The 23,107-nt window shown below is 34.3% G+C and overlaps 1 protein-coding gene across 2 annotated transcripts in view; it reads right to left on the reverse strand.

Moving 5' to 3' along the window:
- Positions 1-1,088: 1,088 nt before the first annotated feature.
- Positions 1,089-23,107, reverse strand: part of COPS2 (COP9 signalosome subunit 2) — a 36,669-nt gene continuing 14,650 nt past the window's right edge. The window contains exons 4-13 of one of the 2 annotated variants that reach the window (XM_012763522.3): positions 21,130-21,255; positions 19,086-19,196; positions 18,883-18,960; positions 16,066-16,240; positions 15,663-15,841; positions 15,508-15,560; positions 4,887-4,984; positions 3,287-3,369; positions 2,503-2,561; positions 1,089-1,833 (exon numbers count right to left, since the gene is read on the reverse strand). In XM_012763522.3, coding sequence (XP_012618976.1) covers positions 1,689-1,833; positions 2,503-2,561; positions 3,287-3,369; positions 4,887-4,984; positions 15,508-15,560; positions 15,663-15,841; positions 16,066-16,240; positions 18,883-18,960; positions 19,086-19,196; positions 21,130-21,255 — 1,107 coding nt within the window. In that variant the 3' untranslated portion in view covers positions 1,089-1,688. The remainder of the gene's footprint in view (positions 1,834-2,502; positions 2,562-3,286; positions 3,370-4,886; positions 4,985-15,507; positions 15,561-15,662; positions 15,842-16,065; positions 16,241-18,882; positions 18,961-19,085; positions 19,197-21,129; positions 21,256-23,107) is intronic. The other variant, XM_012763523.3, reaches the window with a different exon arrangement.

A 23,107-nucleotide genomic window follows, 5' to 3' on the forward strand; every position in this document is an offset into this window, starting at 1 on the left:
TTATCTGCTAAAGACATTAACTGATTGCTTTCCTAAATCTAACGATTATATAGTTTTAGTATAAATATATATCACATATTTTCGTAAAATTTTGACAAAACCGAATAAGCATGCCTTGTTTAAGTCCATGCTCCTTCCACTGTTTATAAAATCTGATTTAATGATCAAAAATTCTTGGTTGTCACTCTTCAGTTATACAACAGTCTTCCTTCTGAACTGCCACTCACTTTTTACATAATAATAACAGGCAATAGGAAAACCAAAGAAATTATGTTAATCTTAAGTTCTTCCTTTTAACACTATAAAATAATGTCAACTTCTTTTGTAAATGAACCAAATACATCCAAAATTCAATACATTCAAATGAGCTGAGTTCCTTTAAGGTAGTCACCTTGGAAGGCCACAGTTCATTCTCCTAACTATACTGCCACTGCTCAAAATACCTTTAAAACTCTTTTTGGGATTGCTTTCAAAGTCAGTTGCATACTATCTAAATTACCTCAAAGTGAGGTAATTTTTGGAAACTGTCATTTGGTGCCAAATAATGGTAACTGAAAACAATCAAAGTTGGTAATATTAATATATACATTTTTTTAAACAATGTATATATAAAGTTAATAGTGTGTGTGACTTAAATTAACTTTGAATGCAATTCTAAAAGAGCAAACCTAGGAGGCTTTGGGCAATGGTAGATTGCTGGCATTAGGAAATAACCTTCCAGCATGACCACTATGCAGGGTAACATTCATTTAGCTGTCTATGTCTGGCATATTTATTTAAAATGAACATTCTGAGAGTTAGAATTTATTCTTTTAAAAAGGAATATCATTCTTAAAAAAAAAAGAATTTTATTCCTTTAAAGCATCACTGTCAATAAGTACTATGCAAGTGTTTTGTTAGAAAGTAGTTCTCCTTACTTTATCAATAAAGACTACTTTTAAAAACTTGAAAGCAAATAACCAACTTATTTGCCCCCAGGCTTTTAAAAATCATTAACTGAAGATAAAATAATTTGAAATTTCTAAGGTTCTAAAAAATAAAACAACAACCCCAAATGTAATAAAAACACATCAAGAACCAAACTACAATTTCTGAGCTGCACTGTTTATTTTGCTGCTTGAAACCTAAGTGACAGTATGCCACTATAATTATGGGGTTTCATCTAAACCTTTACTACACTGCAGGTACAGAAATATACGGACACATTTCTGGAGAATTGACATTTTGCAAAATGCAGCAAACATTTTAATTTATACATGAGAAAAGGAAGTGTTCAAAAGGGTATGCATTTCAAGTTATTGCAGGTTATTTGTGAGAGAATTTCTGCAGGTAAAACATGTTTAAATTTAACCAACAGTAGCGTGTCAGTGTATTTAAAATCATGACAAAAATCTTCTCTCTGGTCATGTTGCCCATGACAAATTACTATGATGTTGTACGTTTAGGGCAAGATGTCAATACAGCATAAATCCCATGGTATTTTGGTTTTCTTCTGGAGATTAAAGCTGTTTTTCTTGGGATAAATGCAGCAGCAAAACACAAACCAGTTGATCAAAAAAGCACTTCTGCCATAACTCCAATAATTTTCAGGACACATCAACCGACAGTAGTTTTGCCATTCCCAGTTCTTTTAAGGATTACATCTCTGCACTGTTGCCTTAAGGACGTCTGAAAAAACTTGTTCTTTGTTAAGCCAGTTTACTGACTACAGCCTGGTTGAGAGAATTTAGTTGGTTGGTCCATTTATCTAGTGCAGTATATCGTGCACCACCCCTCTTCTGATGATCCAGTTCAAGGAGCTGGTTGACTTGATCAATTCGGCCATGAATAGTGCTGGAAAGAAATAAATAAAATAAGATGTGTCTACAAATGATTTCCACTAAGCACAGTTTCTGGACTAATGTTTCATAAAATATCAATAAATGCAAAAGAAAAAACTGCGGCCTACATTAAATGAGTAAGTTCAGCGTTAGTTATAACTTCACTTTCTTACTCAAACTCCAGAAAGAAACTGGATTTCAGCTACCTTTTAGCAGTTTTACTGAAAGAACCACTGGGCATAGACTTATCCAGTTAATCAAAGGCAAATATCATTTGTGAAGGTTTAAATACTGTACTGATTTTAATAAAGACATAATTTCATGGTATTCATTATGAGTTGACTAATAAATAAGATATAATTTCAAAACTGTTAATGTAACACATACTCTATTAAAAGACACGAAAATACTGTTTAAAAAATAAATTTAAATTCATTAAATAATTCTTTAGCTGTATATAAGTCATACAATGAATGAAAAATCCTTCTGAAAAACCATTTACAACTTTTTCAGAGATCATGTATTTAATATGTTCATTCATTTACCAAAAACCATTACACACACATATCTCTTATGCTTTTTATAAAAAATCATGAATTCAACTATTCAACTACTACTTGTATCACCATTATTCAAAATTTATGGTCCCAAACATTTGATTAAAAAATAGCAAAGAACTTACTTATCCAATATGCACTGCACCAGCAAGCTCTCCACATCAGCTACATCTATGTTTAACTCCTATGACAAAAGACTTGTTATAAATTCTACTATTTAACATTTTTAAAGACTTTAATATTTTATATAATTATTCTAATTTAAATTTATTTCTACTGCTTAAAGAAAAATTAGTAAAAAGAAGATTTTTAAACAAATTTCATCATTACTTCAAAATATCTGAGAATACCGATCCGGTAAGGATTTAACTTTGTAATTTGTGAAGTATATTCCTGCCACAATCATATTGTAACTGAGGTTGATCTTTAATCAATATTCTATTTTAACTACTATTCTCTGCTACCATTTTCTCTGAGACTGAAAGAACTTTTAAAAGGAATTTAGTGAGTCCCAATTTCTTTGTTACAATGTTAAAGCTCTTTTCTGTTGATTTAGCCAAGAAAACACAGAAAAATTCACATTAAAAGTAAAGACCAATCTCAGACTAATGACACAGGGGGGAGTGCACAAGGTTGGGAGTTTGAGGCTGTAGTTCGCTATGATTGTACCATGAACAGCCACCGCACTCCAACCTGGGCAACACAGAAAGGCCCGGTCTAGGAGACATGGTCTAGGGATCCTGTTTTTTCAAAAACAAACAAAAGAGTAAAGCCCTTAAGTTATGCTTAATTTTTAAAATTTGTTATTATAAGATATTAATACCAAGTTATTTTTTTAAATGGAAGATAGGTATACTACATTTATAACTAAAAATTATAAACATCATTAAAATCCATGAATATAAGTACCTTAGAAATAAAAGGAATATGTATTCTTGTGTAAGGCTTAATTAATTTTATGAGCACTTGTGTTCTGATGTTTCGCAAAAGCTCTGAAAGAAAAGACAAAATAATATTTGTATTTAACAGTTTGTATGGTATCTTTATAAATCATTATATACTCCTAAATCCTATTAACTATATCATTTCTTTTCAAAATACATCTTTCTGCTTGGCAAGAACATGAATTGCTTAGATTTTAAAGTATTTGGGTCCAATGAATGTACAGTATGATCAATGGCTACGTCTCCCATAGCTTGCTGTTCCCACCTACTTAATTTTGTTCATGTTATGACTGTACTAAAATATCCTCTTGCTTTCTCAATACTATTCCCTTGCCCATTATTTTTCAGCAGTTAACATCTTTCAAGAACTCACCAGCCAAATTCCTTGTTTTATGCTGTCTCGAAATCTATATTTTATATAATGCTTTCACAATTTCCTCCAGTTTCTTTAGATATAATTGTCTAATTTTTAAAAACTAGATTGCAGTTCATGGACAAAGCCTCTACATTTTTATAAACCCACAAAGCACAGTGGGTTTATATAAGTATAGTAGGTACATATAAGAACTTTAGGCCGGGCGCGGTGGCTCACGCCTGTAATCCTAGCACTCTGGGAGGCCGAGGCGGGCGGATTGCTCAAGGTCAGGAGTTCAAAACCAGCCTGAGCGAGACCCCGTCTCTACCATAAAAATAGAAAGAAATTAATTGGCCAACTAATATATATAATATAAAAATCAGCCGGGCATGGTGGCTCGTGCCTGTAGTTCCAGCTACTCGGGAGGCTGAGGCAGGAGGATCGCTTGAGCCCAGGAGTTTGAGGTTGCTGTGAGCTAGGCTGATGCCACGGCACTCACTCTAGCCTAGGCAAGAAAGCGAGACTCTGTCTCAAAAAAAAAAAAAAAGAACTTTAAAAATGTCTTGAATGAAAGAGAAAGTGGGGAATAACAGAACATTACTTCTGAAGTATTCTTCAGATTTTTCTGATACATGTGAAATGTAGTTCTAAATGGCCATTTAAAAACCTTCTAAAAGCTCCATAATAGATGGCAGCAATGGAGCCATTAATATAAAAGAGGTCCCAGAACAAAGAGATGATTTTCATCTTTAGGAATTCAACAGAGCTTATTAAAAATCTCATTCACTTACTGGTATGAAACCTTCCCAACATTACCTTACCTTTTGCAGGAAATGCATCTCAGTATTATCTATAGCAGAATATTTTCAAAGCTTTTGTTATTTGCCAAAAATAAACCCTAAAAGTTAACTTTGAACTTAAACATCAATAAACATGCAACAATATCTAAATTAGAATAAAAAGGTAAAAAGGACAGTAACCTTAAACAAAATAGATGTAAGGACTTGATTATGCTAATATGCAATTGGCTATTTCTTTAAAACAACTTTATAGTTTTAAGGAGTATACTATTCCATGATAGCATTTAGAAACATTAGTTCTACACTTTGCAAAAAACAGAAGAAAAATGGCTTAATTCTAAGCAGTTCCATTAAGAAGTATTTGACAATGGCAAGAAAGTAATACAAGTTAGTTAGCAGAAAGAGTATACCTTCAATGTGTTCTCTTATGAAAGGATCATCCATGATGTTGCTGTGATTTGTTTTCAGAATTTTTTCAAATTCAGTGATGTCATTATTCTGATAGGCACTAACAGAAAAACAAAAAGTATAAATTTTGTCAAACATGAAAAAATCATGTATCAAATAAGATAACCCAAAGAGTATGTTTCTCAATTTTCATATGCAAAAAATCTAAATTATATAGTTGTCACAGAATTCAGTTACACATACATACATCCTTCTGCCAAAAAATAAATCTCCTTTTTTTTTCTTTGAGACAGGGCCTTGCTCTGTCACCTAGGCTGGAATATAGTAGCGTGCTCATTGCTCACTGTAGCCTTGATTTCTGGGCTCAAGGGATCCTCCTGCCTGAGAAGCTAGGACAATAAGCACACGCTACCACACCCGGCTAATTTTTAAATTTTCTGTAGAGATGGGATCTTATTATGTTGCTCTGCCTAGTCTCGAACTCCTGGCCTCAAGCGATCCTCCCACCTCAGGCTCCCATAATCAGTGCTAGGATTATAGATGTGAGCCAGCACACCCAGCAACTTTTATTTTTTTTTTTTTTAAAGGAAAGATCGAATAAATCTTATTTGGGGGTTATATACTATATTTATACATAGCAAATTAAAATCATCTCAAAATCCTGGTTGTGTTAAAAGTTGACAATAAAACATTTAACAACTATTGGCCAGTGTGGTGGCTCATGCTTGTGGTGGCCTACCACTTTGGGAGCCCAGGAGTTGGAGACCAGCCTAAGCAACATAGCAAGACTTCACTTCTACAAAAGAAAAAAAAAAATTAGCTGGGCATGGTGGGGTACGCCTATAGACCTAGCTACTCAGGAGGCTGAGGAGGGAGGACTGCTTTAGCCCACAAGCTGGAGGTTGCAGTGGGCTATGATGCCCACTATGGCTATCATGCCACTGCACTCTAGCCTGGGTGATAGAGACCCTGTCTCAGAAAAACAAAACCAAACCAAACAATTCAAAAAACATTTAACAACTAATGCTTGGTGTCTTCAAATTGTGTATTAAATCCCTAACTGTTCATAATGAAAGAAACCAGGTTTCATGCACACTATTACATGAAGGAACTTGACCTTGTCTTTGAAGTAAGAAAGTAGGTTTCTGAAGGCTATTCAGAAAATGCAGCTTCCTAATTTTAACTTCTAGAAAGCCACAGGCAACTCTCAAAATGTTTCAAAAGGGAACATTTGATTCTGAAGTCTCTCTAGCCTTAAAATTCCACTGAAATATGCAACAGAAACATCAAGGGCAGATAATTGGTGCCAAATGGGCACACAAACAAAGTAGAGAGTGATGGAATCCCTTGTTGAGGAAGGCCAAAGGCTGATTTATGTTCATAATTCTCTCAGGTATCTAGTATTTAGTCTTGAAATAATTCCATGAGGCACTGTGGGGATTGTTAAAGGTGCTGAGAAGGAAGAAGCCAACCTTCTGGATATGGCACCACTGTCTGCTTTATATGTAAGACATATCATAAGCCATTGTGCACGCCCTCTGCTGTGCTTCCATCTGTTGGGTCGCAATGTAACTTCATGTTAGGGGCAGGTGATTCAAGTGCTTCAACAGGAATTATTTTCCTCTAGTCTGCTGGCAACTGACTAGGAAGATAAAATTAGGAAGCATTACTTTCTTACTTATCCAAATACATTACTGTAATATACTATAGGAGGACATATTAGTGAAAACATTTGCACACATGTATATTTTATAATATATTTGCATGCATGTATATTTTAACTATGGACATTTTTCCATTTCTTAAGTGGGCTTTAAAAAAACAATCTTATACAAATTGAGAGACACCAAGGGTTACTTGTTACTTAGGGTTAAAATTTACCACTAAAACAAGTTTCTGACTTCCAATATAGAGGCTTCACTGGAGTAAACAGTCAGATATAATAAATATATAGTTATTACTTTTTAAAGGTCTGATAAATCAGTTCTTTAATCCATTTAAATGTAGCCAATTCTATGTATATAAAATATCAATGTTTAGGGAAAAACTCCTCCTCAGTATCTTTTTTTTCTTTTAAATTATTATGGAACTATAATAGCTATCTATATATCTTTACGGGATAAATGTGACATTTTGATACAGGCATACAATGTAGATTAATCAAGTCAGGGTAACTGGGATATCCATCCTCTCAGGCATTTATCATTTCTTTGTGTTAGGATCATTCCAATTTCACTCTTTCAGTTATTTTAAAGGATAACTGTTGATTATAGTCAACTGTGTTGTGCTATCAAATATTGTCCATTCTGTCTAACTAGCTTTTGCACCAATTAACCATCCCCACTTTATTCCCTCCTCCCCACTATCCTTCCCAGCCATCATTCTCCACTCTGTCACCATGAGATCCATTGTTTTTAACATTAAGCACTCACATATGAGAGAGAACATGTGAGATTTGTCTTTCTGTGCTTGGCACAGAATGTTTTTTTTTTTCCTTCGGTAGAGATGGGTCTCATTCTTGCTCAGGCTGGTCTAGAACTCTTGGCCTAAAGCAATTCTCCCGCCTGGGTCTCCCAAAGTGCTAGGATTACAGGCATGGGCCACTGGGCTGGCCAGCTTAGTTCACTTAATGTTCTGCAGTTCCATCCATGTTTTTGCAAATGGCAGGATTTTGTTCTTTTTTTGTGGCTACATAATATTCCATTGTGTATATGTACAATTTCTTTATCCATTCATGGACACTTAGGTTGATTCCAAAAATTGGCTTTTGTGAATAGTGCTGCAATGAACATGGGAGTACAGTTATCTTTGGGACATATGGCTTCCCCCTCCTTTGGATATATAACCAGCAGTCAGATGCTGGGTCATTTTTTTGAGGAACCTCCATAATGATTTCTGTAGTGGTTGCATTAATTTACATTTCCAACAACAGTATAGAAGGGTTCCCCTTTCTCGACATCTTTGCCAGCATTTGTTATTGCCTTTTTGATAAAAGCCATTTTAACTGCAATGAGATCACATTACAGTCTTGATTTACATTTCTCTAAAGACTAACAATGTTGGGCATTTTTTCATATATCTGTTGGCCAGTTGTATGTCTTCTTTTGAGAAATATGTATTCAGATCCTTTGTCCATTTTTTAATCAGATTATTTGATTTTTTCCTACTGAGTTGTTGGAGCTCCTTATATATTCTAGTTTTTTTAGTCCCTTGTCAGATGGGTAGTTTACAAACATATTCTCCCATTCTGTGGGTTGTCTTGTCCTTTAGTTGATTGTTTCCTCTGTTGTGAAGAAGATTTTAGCTTGATGTGATCCCCTTTGTCCAATTTTGCTTTGGATGCCTGTGCTTTAGGAGTATTAATCAAGAAATCATTGCCCAGAGAAATGTCCTGAAGTGTTTCTCTAGTGTTTTCTTTTCGTAGTTTCATAGTTTAAAGTCTTAAAGTTAAGCCTTTAATCCGCTTTGATTTTTATATATGGCCAGAGATAAGGGTTTAGTTTCAGTCTTCTGCATATGGATATACAGTTTTATCAGCATCATTTATTGAAAGGACTGTCCTTATCCCACCATATGTTCTTGGCAATTGTGGCTAAGATAAGTTCGCTATAGATATATAGATTTATTTCTGGTTTCTCTATTCTGTTTCACTGGTCTATGGTCTATGTATCTGTTTTTATGCCAATATCATGCCTTTTTGGTTACTATTGCTCTGTAGTATATATAACTTAAAGTCAGGTAATGTAGTTCCTTCAGTTTTATTCCTTTTGCCCAGAATGACTTTGGCTATTCTGGGTCTTTTGTGGTTTCATATAAGTTTTATGATTTTCTATTTCTGTGAAAAATGTCATTGTAATTTTGATGAGGATTGCACTGAATCTGTAGATTGCATTGGGTGGCATGGATATTTTAACAATATTAATTCTTCCAATCCACAAGCATGGAATGTCTTTCCATTTTTTTGTGTGTGTCCTCTTCACTTTCTTTCAACAATTTTTTATAGTTTTCATTATAAAGATCTTTCACTTCTTTGGTTAAGTTTATTCCTAAGTATTTATTTGTAGCTATTATAAATGGGATCAATTTATTGATTTCTTTTTTAGATTGCTTATTGTTGGTATACAAAAATGCTATTAATTTTTGTATGTTGATTTTCTATCCTGTAACTTTACTGAATTTCTTTATCCTTCCAATAGTTTTTTTGTGGAGTCTTTACTTTTCTCTAGATAAAAGATCATTATCATCTACAAACAAGGATAATTTGACTTCTTCCTTTTCAATATGGATACTCTTTATTTCTTTCTCTTGTCTGAACACTCTAGCTAAAACTTTCAGTACTATGTTGAATAACAGTGGTGAAAGTGGGCATCCTTGTCTTGTTCCAGATCTTAGAGGAAAGGCTTTCAGTATTATACTTGCTGTGGGTCTGTCATATAAGGATTTTATTACATTGAGGTTAAATTTCTTCTATACCCAGTTTTTTGAGAGTATTTACCATGAAGGGACGTTGAATTTTATTGAATGCGTTTTTCAGCAGCAATTGAAATGATCTATGGTTTTTGTCCTTTGTTCTGTAGATATGATGTATCACACTGATTGATTTGCATATGTTGAACCATCCTTGCATCTCTGGGATGAATCCCCCTTGATCATGATGAATAATCTTTATAATGTATGGTGAATTCAGTTTGCTAGTATTTTGTTGAGGACTTTTGCACCTACGTTCACCAGAGATAATGACCTACAGTTTGTTGTTGTTGTTTTATCTTTGTCTTGTTTTGGTATCAGGGTGATACAGGCTTCACAGAATGAATTTGGGAGTATTCTGTCTCCTCGATTTTTTTGGAATAGTTTAAGGATTGGTGTTAGCTCTCTGAATGCTTGGTAGAATAGTGAAGTCCTTGGGTCCTGGGCTTTTTTTTTTTTTTTATGGGAGACTTTTATTACTGCTACTATCTTGTTACTGTTTTATTCAAGTTTTGGACTTCTCCCTGGTTCAATCTTAGTAGGTTGTATGTGTCTTCGTCTAGGAATTTATCCATTTCTTCTAGGTTTTCTAATTTATTGGCATATAGTTGCTCATAGTAACCTCTAATGATTCTTTGGATTTCTGTAGTATCAGTCACAATGTTTCCTTATTCATTTCTGATTTTATTTATTTGGGTCTTTTCTCTTTTTTTCTTTGTAAGCCTGGTAAAAGTGTGTCAATTTTATCTTTTCAAAAAACCAACTTTTCATTGCATTGATCTACTGTATTTTTTTTGGGGGGGGTTCAATTTCATTTATTTCTGCTCAGATCTTTATTATTTCTTTTTTTCTGCTAATTTCGGATTTGGTTTGCTCTTGCTTTTCTATTTCTTTTGAGATGCAGGCTGTTTATTTCTAGCTTTCCTACTTTTCTGATGTAGGCTCCTATTGCTATAAACTTTCCTCTTATCACTTCTTTAGCTGTATCCCATAGGTTTCGATATGTTTTCATTTTTGTTTGTTTCGAGGAATTTTTAAATTTCCTTCTTAATCTTTTCACTGACCCCACTGATCATCCAGGAACATATTGCTTAACTTACTGCTTCACCATGTGCTTGTATACTTTCTTCCCAGTGTTCCTCATTATTGATTCCTAGTTTCATTCCTTTGTGGTCAGAAAAAATACTTGCCATGATTTCAATTTTTAAAAAATTTTTAAAGCCTTGCTTTGTGGCCGAAAATGGGGTCTATCCTTGAAAATGATCCAGGAGCTGAGTAGAAGAACTTGTATTCTGCAGCTGTTGGAGGAAACTTTCTATAAATATCTATTAATGTCCATTTGGTTTACAATGCAGGTTAAGTCCAATGTTTCTTTGTTGATTTTCTCTCTGGATGATCTGTCCAATGATGAAAGTGGAATGTTGAGGCCTCCAACAATTATTTTATTAGGGTTCTATATCTCTTTAGCTCTGATAATATCTGCTTTATATATCTGGGTACTCCAGTTGTTGGGTGCATATATATTTAGAATTGTTGTATCTTCTTGCTGAACTATCCCCTTTATCATTATATAATGACTTTGTCTCTTTTTACAGTTTTTGTCTTGAAATTTATTTTATCTGGTAGAAGTATAGCCGCTACTGCTCTTTTGAGGTTTCCACTTGCATGGAGTATCTTTTTCTATCCCTTTATTTTTAGTATATAGGGGTTTCTGGTAGGTGACATAATGGCTCTTGTTTTATTAATCCATTCAGCTACTCTATGTCTTTTGATTAGAGAGGTTACTCCATTCACATTCAATGTTATTACTGATAGGTAAGGACTTACTACTGCTATGTCATTATTTGATTTCTGGTTGTTTTGTGGTCCTCTCTTCCTTCCTTCCTGTCTTCCTTTGATAAAAGTGATTTTCCCTGGTAGTGTTTTAATTTCTTGCTTTATATTTTTTGCATCATTTGCTTCAGGTTTTTTGAAGTTACCATGACCCTTATAAAAAGCATTTTATAACCAACAATCTTAACATATGACAACTCTACTTATAAACAAGCAAAGAGAAATCTACAAATTCTACCCTTTAACTCCATCCCCCACTTTTCAATTTTTTGTTGTTTCTATGCATATCTTTTAATACTATATATCTCTCAAAGTTATTTTTGATGTTTGTCTTTTAGTTTTTCTACTCAAGATATAAATGGTTTATGCCCTGCAAATACACCAACAGAACATTCTGTATCTATGTATTACTGTTACCAGTGAGTTGTATACATTTAGATTTCTTATTGTTCATTAATGCTCTTTTCTTTCAGATTGAAGAACTCCTTTTAGCACTTCTTGTAGGGCAGGTCTGGTGTTGGTGAAATCCCTCAGCTTTTGTTTGTCTGGGAAAGTATCTCTCCTTCATGTCTGAAGGACATTTTTGCAGGATATAATATTCTAGGGTTACGTTTTTTTCCCCTTAGCACTTTGAATATGTCATAACACTCTTTCCTGGCCCGCAAAATTTTCAATGAGAAATCTGCTGTCAGATGCATTGGTTCCTTTACATGTTATTTGTATCTTTTCTCTTGTTTCCGTAGGACCTTTTCTTTATCTGTGACCTCTGGAAGCTTGATTATTAGGCAGTCTTGCTGTGTTAAGCCTGCTTGGTGTTCTATGACCTTCTTATAACCTGAATATTGATATTGTTATTATTTCTTTGAATAAACTTTCTACTCTAATCTTTCTCTACCTCCTTTTTAAGGCCAGTAACTCTTAGATTTGCCCATTTCAGGCTATTTTCTAAAACTTTTAGGTGTGCTTCAATTCTTTTTTATTCTTTTTTCTCTTCTGATTGTATTTTCAAACAGATTCTTCAAGTTTATTAATTCTTTCTTCTGTTTGGTCAATTATGCTTCTGATAGACTCTGATGTAGTTCTCAGTTTGTCAACTGAACTCTTAAGCTCCAAAATTTCTGCTTAATTAAAAAAATTATTTCAATCTCTTTCTTAAATTTTATTTCTTTTTGTTGTTGTTGTTGAGACAGAGTCCTGCTCTGTCACCTGGGCTGGAGTGCCACGGTGTTGGCCTAGCTCACAGCAACCTTAAGCAACCCTCCTGCCTCAGCCCCCCAAATATCTGGGACTACAGGTGCACACCACTATGCCCAGCTATTTTTTTTTTTCTAATTTCAGTGCACACAGGTTCTTGCTCTTATTCAGGCTGGTCTTGAACTCCCAACCTCAAGTGATCCTCTTGCATTGGCCTCCCAGAGTGCTAGGATTAGAGGAGTGAGTCACTGTACCTTGCTTTCTTCATTAAATTTCTGATAGGCTTCTGAATTTCTTCTGTGTTATCTTGAAGTTCATTGAGCTTCTTCAGGAGTTCTTTGCCTGAAAGGTCACATACCTCCATTGCTTCAGGAGTGATCATTGGTATCTTACTGAGTTTGCTCGGTGAGGTCATGTTTTCCCAGGTGTTCCTGATGTTTATGGATTTTTTTTTATGTATAGGCACTGAAGAATTAGGTATTTGTTTTAATCTTCACAGCCTGGACTTATTTGAATCTGTCTTTCTTGAGAAAGCTTTCCTGGTATTCAAAGGGAATTGAGTGCTTTGATCTAAGCCTTTGGTCATTGCAACTGTATTAGGACCAAGGGTATTGCAAGCCCATTAATGCTGTGACTCTTACGGACTACTGGTAGGTAATACCACCTTGGTGGACTTGGGTAAGGAGAATTCCCTGGATTACCCAGCAAAGTCTCTCACTCTCTGTTTAGTGTGCTGGAGTTGAGGAAGGAGTGACATGGACACTACCTTGTGGCTACTAGCGCGAGGTCACATCTGAATCTAACTCAGTCTCACTCAAAACCCATGGTGAATCCTGTCAGGACTGGGTCCTTCCCTTCAGGGCAGCATATTTCCTTTTGGCCCAAGGTGGATACAGAAATGCTGTCTAGGAACTAACGCCTAGACTCAGGGGCCTCAGGAGTTTGCTTGGTACTTTATTTTACTGTGGCTGAGCTGGTATCCAAGGTGCAAAACAAAGTCCTCTGAACTCTTCCCTTTCTTTTCTCCAAGTGGTAGAAGACTGTCCGTGAGCTGTACTGCCTATAGTTGGTGGGGGAGTGGGTAACACAGGCACTAGTACTGGCTTTGGAACCATCACTGGTGTCTCACTGGGTCATGTACATCCCAAGTCCACAGATTATGAGCCAGCACAGCTGCAGGAATTACTCAAGAACTGTAGCCTTTGTGGCCCAATTGCCATACGAATTTAGACCAGTTCCTAGGCTTCTTTTTGTCAGCTGGTGGTGGGGGGGCTAGCTGGAACATGGGTTTTTGGGCAGAGTATTTCTCTCTTGCCGGGCTGGTCTAAATGTTCCCTCTGCGGGCACTGGCAGAATTCTGCCCTGTGCTGTGTCCCCCTATGTTAGGGCGGCCCTGGGTTTCAATGCATAGTCCCACAATCACTTCATTCTCCCTCCCCTGAGCACACAGATTCTGTCTCCACTTGGGGTGCTGGCATGGCACTGCTGGGGGATGGGGAAAGGGTGGTGTTGGCAATTCGAGATTATCTTTTCTGCCCTCTTCAGTGCATCTCTCCTTGATATATAATTTTAAAAGCAAGCAGTACGATCGCTCACCTGATTTTTTGTTCTTCTAAAGGTCCTTGCTTACGTGGATAGTTGTTGAATTTAGTGTTCATGCAAAGGGATGATCGTTGGAGGTTTCTATTCAGCCAGTTTGCTCTATCCCATCCCCCCTCAATATTTTTTTAAGAATTTTAAAAGTTGAAATTACTGCTTAGCAATTTAATATTATAAGCAATTTTAAAAAGTATTATGAAGTTAATCCCTAACCAAATCAGCTCTTAATTTGGATAAATACAGATGAAAGAAACTGTTTGAAATAAAGATGGAGAAGTCTCCTTTCCTAAGTAAAACTAAACCTGATTCAATAGCATATATTAAAATAAAGTTAACAATAAAGAAAAAACTTAATTTTTTAATGTGGTGATTTAAGGTTTTTATTCCTCTAGCCATTCCTAGTCCCCCTAAAAAAACCTGATTTTAATTTTTTACAGCTAAAATTAAGGTTTCCTCAAAACAAAACATCTAATAACTTGTAAAAGTCATAGCCAAATAACAACAAAGTAAATGAGGACATTTTACAAAGGAACTTAGTATCATGAAATAAGCTATTTTCTCTAAGTATATAAAATTTATATGTGACTACATAATTTGTAACTAACTTAGTATTTTTTTTCTAATGCGAAAAGACTACTAATAGAATATCTGATCATCTAAATTACCTACATATATCTGCAAGAAAAAAACTGCCCTATGTTCCTAACTACATTTTTATGGCCTTGGTAAACTCAGCTGTACAACCAAAAATAAAGGATTTAAAGAAACTTAGTAAGTTTTTTATAATTCCCTACAAAGAAAGCTCACAAAAGACTAGGGTTCTATTTATTCCTAGCCCAGAGGAAAGTTTCTCTTGTTCACGGATTCTTTTTGCAAAAATAGGCCTTCTCTTCTGGGCATTTTGTTTGGTCTGATATTCTATAATTTTGTTTAATATTAGTTGATTATGGCAGAGTCTTCAGTGGCTAACCATCATTATTCACATCTCTCTCCACAAGAGAATTAAAAAAATCCTTGGGGTTTCTTACCAGTATGATCCCCCTGCCTTCCCACCCTCCACTTCAGAAAATTATCCATTTTAAATGATATTGTCATCTTGTCATTGAGAAAATATATGTTTATGCATAAAGAAATACATTTATGCAGTCTTGTTTTACTCAAAATTCTTCACTTTTTTTGAAGCAATTCATAATTTCATTTTGGATTAAGGGAGGGAGAGGCAGTAAACACTGTAAAATAATATTTTAAGACATCCAGTTTTCTACTGAAAAACAGTAGGTGCATGTGCACACTCACCCACACAAACACACGGATAATAAGAAAACTAAGCAATGGATACTTTACAAAATCATTTAACTATGGAAAAGAGCATAATAAATTACTTCAGAAGATAAAAATTTCACAAACTTCCATGATTTCATATGAAAATACAAAAGACCAAATGCTGAACATAACTGAATTCTTAAAAGTTCTCTCTCTCTCCTTTATTGCTTTCAGGAAATTTTCCTTAACTGAGATATAAAATCTTACCTTACTAAATTCGTCATTGCTAAAATTTCTGGATCATTTTTGTACGGCTTGGCCTAAACACAGTAAAAAAAAAAAATTGTTTATGTACAAAGAAATTACATTTATTTCCGCAAAACAAAGCTAATAAGAGAAATTAACAATTAAAGCACACACACCTCTTGCGAGTCAAATGGATTTATTCCCGATTTCATTAGCATATTTGCTAATACCAAATATTTTAAGCAAGTGGTTCGTCTTGGACTTCCTGATTCATCATAATTCTTAAAGGCTTCAAAAAAATCAGTGTGTGCCTTTTCAAATTCACCTTCTCTCAAGTGCATTTTACCACCACATTCTGTAAAGAATAAAACATAAGAGAATACTTTCAGTAATATAATAGTAAGAGTGACCACTTTATAGAGGTCAATGAAAATTATGTCAGTACTTTCAGTCTTTTAATTCTATAACCTGAATAGAACTGGCCCCAAGGTATATACCTTAGTTCCAAAAAGCAAGAGTTACATTAAACACCCTGCTATCTTCCTAAGTCATTGCCCACCCTCTCCAAACCAAACTTGCCTCTGATAACTCCCATGATCAGTGGATGAGGGATGGCAGACTTGATGTGAAGTGACTGTTCATAGAGTGCTTTAAGTTTTTTGTTATTTTTCTGTGCCGTGTACATTTGAATCTCCAAAGCATATATTTCTAATAACTGAGTACCTTTTTTCAGGTCATCTTCTCCATCATCAGTCTAGAAAAGCAAATATTTAACTTCAATCAAGAAAGAATTCAGACCATTCTCTTAGCCTGGGAACTTTACATTTATAATACTATTTCTCTGTGAAAATGCAATGCAAATTTTAATTGGGAACCAGAGTACTAAAAACACCACTTCTAATGGCCCAAAAGAAACCAACACATTCTTTCTACTTTCTAGTTATTGGATAAGGAAAAAGTTATTGGATGTGCCAGAAGTTTTCTGTACAGTAGTACCTTCTTATCCACAGAAGATACATTCCATGACCCCCATTGTCACTGTGGATAGTACTGAATCGTATATATACTATGTTTTTCCTATACAGTAGATCTGAACTTAACCTTATCAATAGGTTGTGGAAACTGACTTTAAGTGAAATGATGTATAATAAAACCAATTATTCTCCCTCATCAACATTATAACAAACCAATGTTGTTTTGAAGACCTGCTGTACATCATTTCACTTAACGTCAAAGTTTCCAATGACATGAAATGTGGACTTACTCTACATACATATGATAAAGTTTAATTTATAAACTAGGCACAGTAAGAAAAATTAATAATAAACTGATAATAAAATAGAACAATTATAATATACTGTAATAAAAGCTATGAGAATGTAGTCTCTTTCTCAAAACATCTTAATATTTTCAGACTGTAGTTGACTGCAGATAACTAAAACCATGGAAAGGGAAACCACAAATGAGAAAGGACTACTATATGTATAAAATGTTTTAATGTTTACATTTTTATCTAGGAGATTTATTTTGGTCTTCCCCAAATCTTCACAACTGCTTTCGATCCACTTAATCAAAAAGCACTTCCTGAGTGCCTTCCATGTGCAGGCACTGGGTCTACCTTAGGGAAATACAAAGTTAAATAAGCCAAGGTTCCTGGTCTCAGAAAGTTCACAATCTAGTAGAAGACTAATCTGCAAGCAGATAAATTACAATATAAATGATAATGATTCTAGGTGAAGCATGAATCAAGTGCCTAGGAGAGAAAGGGACTAACACTCCTGAGGATATCAAAGGAATCACAAAGGTGGTGACATTGAGCTCATCTTTAAAGAGAACCAACAGTCCACAAAATGTGGGCCATGATATGCGGCATATCGCCAATAGTCAGATATTCTTAAGTATCATACACTAAACAGAAATTTACTGTTTATTGGGTCTTCCAACTTAAAATTTTGTTTATTCACTAATGAATCATAACCAGACTAAAATATATGATATGCAAAATAATTTGTAAATTCAGATCATGCATCTCTGCCTGAACATAATTCCATCAAAATACTAAGTACTATAATGCTATTTACAATCCAGACAGCATTTTTTCCCCCTTCTTCTTCTTCTTTTTTTTTTACAACAGGGTCTCACTTTGTTGCTTGGGATAGAGTGCAAAGGCATCATTATGGCTCACTGTAACCTCAAACTCCTAGGCTCAAGCAATCCTCAAGCCTCAGTCTCCCAAGTAGCTGGGACAACAGGAACATGCCACTATGCCCAACAAAGTTTTGCACTTTTTGAAGAGATGGTTCTCATTATGTTGGCAGACTGGTCTCAAACTCCTGGCATCAAGTGATCCTCCTGCCTCACCCTCCCAAAGTGCTGGGATTATAGGCGTGAGCCACCACACCCAGCCCAGATAGCATTTTTCTTGTGTTCCTAAAGAAACCAAGCAAAACTTCTTCAGAGGGTTTTTTGATATTCCTTATATACATACTGACAGACCTTCTTTCATTCAGAAATGGCTTCTCTAACGTTTGCATTTCACATGAAACTGAACCTACAATTGTTTATGAATCAGACTAAACTTTCCTAAGAATGTGTAGGTAAGAAACGATTCATAAATAACTGTTATGCTTTATAAGGCAAAACTATTAAATAAAAATATCTGTAGGTGAACCATTTAGAACAGTTACCTGATTGTTTTCTCCATCCACTGAAATGACATATATATTATTAAAATAACAGTATTAGGTACTGGAAGAGCTTAATATTTAAAACAGTACTTCTGCATAAAATTTAAACTAATATTGAACGACTTGACTAAAACAAAACATAAAATGCAAAATGAAACCCAATTTAAAATCTATACAGCTCTGCTGTCCTGACCACACAGCTATTCAAATTTAAATTAATTAAAGACTCACTACCTCCGTCACACTAGTCACATTTCAAATGCTTGATAGCTACACATAACTAGTGTAACCACACTGGATAACACAAATATAGAACACTTCCAGCATCATTTGAAGTTCTATTGGACACTGCTGCTACAGAAGATTCATATATCATAAACCAGAATATAAAATATCTTTATAAGTTTATAATATCCTGGCTCTATTTTCATAGGGTGCATAACTAAATATATCAAGGCTTATTCTTAATATTATGACTAGCCTGTTTTTATATACCAGTACCTCATTCCACAAAGAGTTGAAATTAGGATTAAAATAGAAAGAAATACAATACTCATAAAAATTAGCATATTTATAACTTATTTTTCAAATTTTGCTTTTGGGATGATGCTTAAGCAAAAACATTCCTAACCAATATCTGAATATGATTATTTCTTATGCTTTTTTTATTATTTAGAGGAAATATTAAGAAAAAATAAGAGAATGCTACCTGGCAGGACTGATGTAACTGGCGTAAAATTTTTTGAAGCTTTCCATATTCCTCTCGTTCTAAATATAATTTTCCAAGCTGAAAGAAAGTAAACTTATTAAAATCAAAAGATTTCATGAAAAGGTGTGTAACTTTAGGAGGGTTTATTAAGGACACCCACCCACTTTTCAAAAGAAAAAGTTGTAAGTACTTGTAATTGTTACCTTTGTGTTTGTCTTAAACCACAGTCTATCATTCTTAGCATCTTTCAAAGCTTCCAGTGTTGTTTCATAGAATTCCTGCAGTAAATCCATCTGACATAAAAAATCAGAATTCTATAATTGTAAACAGCAAATTTGTACCTGTTAATAAAGTTAATTTGAGCAAACTAAAGTGCATCTTTGAACTTTAATACACATAAGATACACTATCTGTATCTTATTGAACGTCTTCTATAGTCCAAAAAATTAACAAAACTGAAGCAAAATATAGAGCAAATTTACAAGATGTACCAAGATCTGTTTTTAATGTTCGTTTTATAAAACCCAGAAAACACTTTTTCCATACATACCTATTGCCATAAGTTCTAATGGTAACCTATACTATTATACTAGTATAACCTATAATGGTATAGGTTTGTCCTTCCTAATCTAATAACTCATTTTATAGTTATGGAAGTAAATGATGTGCATATACAACTAGTTGTACTGTTATTAACAGTGCATGTTTTATTTACTCAACCTTTATTTGGTACCTACAATGTGCCAAAAACTAAGCAAGTTGCTAAAGAAACAAAGAATAAGCTTGTTCTCTCAAAATTCTTCCACAAGTGAGACTGATTAACTGAACCATTCAGCTTTTAAATTACTAGAAAACCTTGGAGTTGGTAGAGAGAAAAGCTTATCTTTTTTTCCCTCCCCTCCCCCTCCCCTTTTTTCTTTCCTTTTTTTTTTGAGAGAAAAGTTTAGTGCAATTTTACCTGTCTCTAATCACCACCAATTCACCAATCTGTGTGACATTTTTTTCATGGAAATCACTATTTATTTTTCATCTTGATAAACTCCCCTGCTCATCCTCCTCCTCCAACTTCTGCCTTTGCCTTTGTTTGAATATCTGATTCTCTAAGTCTCTACTTGATAGGATCAAGTAGTAAGAAGACCATGAGAAGAGGAAAGTTTCATATTTTCAGGAAAGGCTACCTATTTATTCATGACTACTGATGGTATACTGAATAAGACAGAGTACCACCCACCCAATATCTATTTTAAAATACAAAAAGCTTACATATGATAGCACATAAAAATATACAAAAATATGAAGTTTTAAAATCATGTAATTTACCCCTTTACCCAACATCTGGCACATTTATAAATAGTGTATCAAAAATGTTTCGATGACACTTGTTTGAAAGACTTGGAAAACATTTTCCCACTTAAGAAAAGCCCCATGGTATATAATTTAACTCTAGAATCACTGCCATTAAGTGCTAACATTCTCACAAAACACATAAGTTTACCATCCTCTATTTCCATTATATACATTTTAAATGTAAAGAGTAGAAATAAGCTGCCTCAAGAAATTAAAAAAACAAAAGACATCTAGTAGAGAAGACAGGAAATGAGAGGCTGATTTTGAGATGCTGAGATGAACATTTTTTCATTATGAATACAAGAAGTATCAAAATGTACTAAGAAATATTAAATGATACAGAGAATATAAAAACTGAGGACTATGTTGCTTAAAAAAATCTGAACAATCCCATTAAAAATTATCTCAACAATAAAAATTATATAAATGTAAAAGCATCACTGCTTTCCTTAACAAAAATTTAGACTAACAAAAGCACTATAACTTCCATTGCTCATTTAGTTCTTTCATCATTTAGCACTTCCTTTCCCCATCCACCCATCCTTTGTAGAAACATTTATTGAACACCTATTGAGGAAAGCCAACCACTAACTGATAAAAATTCAGGTGCTTCTCAAGGATCTTAAGCTATTCAAATCTACACAAACAACCTGTGATTCAGTATTAAGTTATTTAACACCTCCGAATGGCTGAAGTGATAAGGGAGTTTATAAGAAGGGACTGTGACAATAACTGTATGGGAGTCTAAAAGAAGCTTAAAAAGTTGTCAGCAGATTATTTTAGTATCCGAAGACAAACTGCTTAAATAGAACCTCTAGGCCTTTTCTTTTTAAAAGAACAAATCCATTACTATAATTAATAAACACACTGATAGTACCAACAGGTAAAATTGAGTCTAACCTGTTTAGAAGTGGAGATATAATCAAGAATAGAATTAATGGATTTTTCAGAATAATTTCTTGTGACTGCACTCCGAATATAGGTCAATAGTTGTTTATATCTATTCATCATTTCTGGAAAGTTTGTCTGTAAGGGAAGTAAAATGAGTTATCAGATATATATTTGTATACTAAAATACATACACATGATTAAGATTATAGAAAATATTACATAATTGAAATATAGTTCAAATAGTTCATAACATAGTTTTATAAAAGAGGAACTATATACGATAGGAATACCATGAATATTTTATCTTAAATTTGAAATGATTACTCAGATATACAAACCAAATTTATAAAGTTAGTCTATGAAACAACACAACTTCTAAATTTTACAAATTTCAGATACTGTTCATCACTGCACAATACATTTATTTAAATCACAAAAACTACTAAAATATTCACAGACCAAAATATACAAATAATGACTTGGGAACTAGCTATGCAGATATTAGTTATAACCTCCCCTGAAGTTTTACCCCTTCATCAGGAAGCTCTCCAACAGAAGTTACATGTTTCTTTTCTCCCTATACCTGGCTGGCTGCACACAAAAATATGAAGTGAAAGAATCTTGTCAAGCCCTGATATTCACTTCGTATCAAGAAAAGTCCTGCCACCTAAGGCTCTACTCAATAGTAGGTATAGCTACTGTTGCTATTCCCTGCATGACTATTTGTATTATTGTGGGTTATTCCAATAAACATGAAAGATCTGAAAAATTAAGGAGTACTAGTGAAATTTCTAGCAGTTAACTATTTTGGGGGAGGCTTACCATTTCTAGGTATATCATGTAAGTCAATTTATGAGCTTTTTTTTTTTTTTTTTGAGACAGAGTCTCGCTTTGTTGTCCAGGCTAGAGTGAGTGCCGTGGCGTCAGCCTAGCTCACAGCAACCTCAAACTCCTGGGCTCAAGTGATCCTTCTGCCTCAGCCTCCCGAGTAGCTGGGACTACAGGCATGTGCCACCATGCCCAGCTAATTTTTTATATATATATCAGTTGGCCAATTAATTTCTTTCTATTTATAGTAGAGACGGGGTCTCGCTCTTGCTCAGGCTGGTTTTGAACTCCTGACCTTGAGCAATCCGCCCGCCTCGGCCTCCCAGAGAGCTAGGATTATAGGCGTGAGCCACTGCGCCCGGCCTATGAGCTTGTTTTTAAAACCTAAATCCATAGTTCCCACAATCTCCAACTGTTATATATATATATATATTTTTTAACCGAGTTTGGTTCTATTCTTTTAATTAAAGATGTGAAGTATTGGTAGATATAAAAGCTTTTTTCCCTAATTGAACATGTGTGTTTATTAGGGTGAGGAATAAACTAATGATACTGCAATTTTTCCTGCTTATGACTATATATTCTGTCCTGGGAGACAGTATGAAGGATAAAAAACATGAGAAGAATTCCTGAAACCTTCTAAGCAAGAATCGAATTACAAAAAAGAAAACAGAAGTGGTGGGACAAAAATGAATAGAAAAATGAGAAAAGCTTTAGTTATGTATGTATATGTCTCAAACTACTTCTGTCTCCCAAGTATGCAGGTTTCATAGAGTAAATGGGTAACATCCTATCAATAAGCTTCTAAAACCCAAGTTATAGTACATCTGTTGTAGCAAAAGGAAAATCTGAGGAATATGATTGTCCTAACTTTGAGATTATATCTTGGGATTGAAAAGATTTTTGCAAAAAGTTACAGTTTTGAATTCATTTCCTTATGTTATAATAACTTTAAAGCTCAATTTTAAAAAATTATGTTACTGTAATTAAAGACTGAAGGAAGATTAGCTAAAATGGTCAGTATTCAGGGAAGGTGATGATGAACCCTTCCAACTTCTTACTACCTAAAACCACTACATACAACACGGATCCTACTCTCAATCTAACTAGAAAATGAGAGGGCACAGGTATGGAAGGTGAAATGACTCTTGTGAATCAC

The sequence above is a fragment of the Microcebus murinus genome, chromosome 6 (genome assembly GCF_040939455.1).
Source record: "Microcebus murinus isolate Inina chromosome 6, M.murinus_Inina_mat1.0, whole genome shotgun sequence".
Lineage (NCBI taxonomy): Eukaryota > Metazoa > Chordata > Mammalia > Primates > Cheirogaleidae > Microcebus > Microcebus murinus.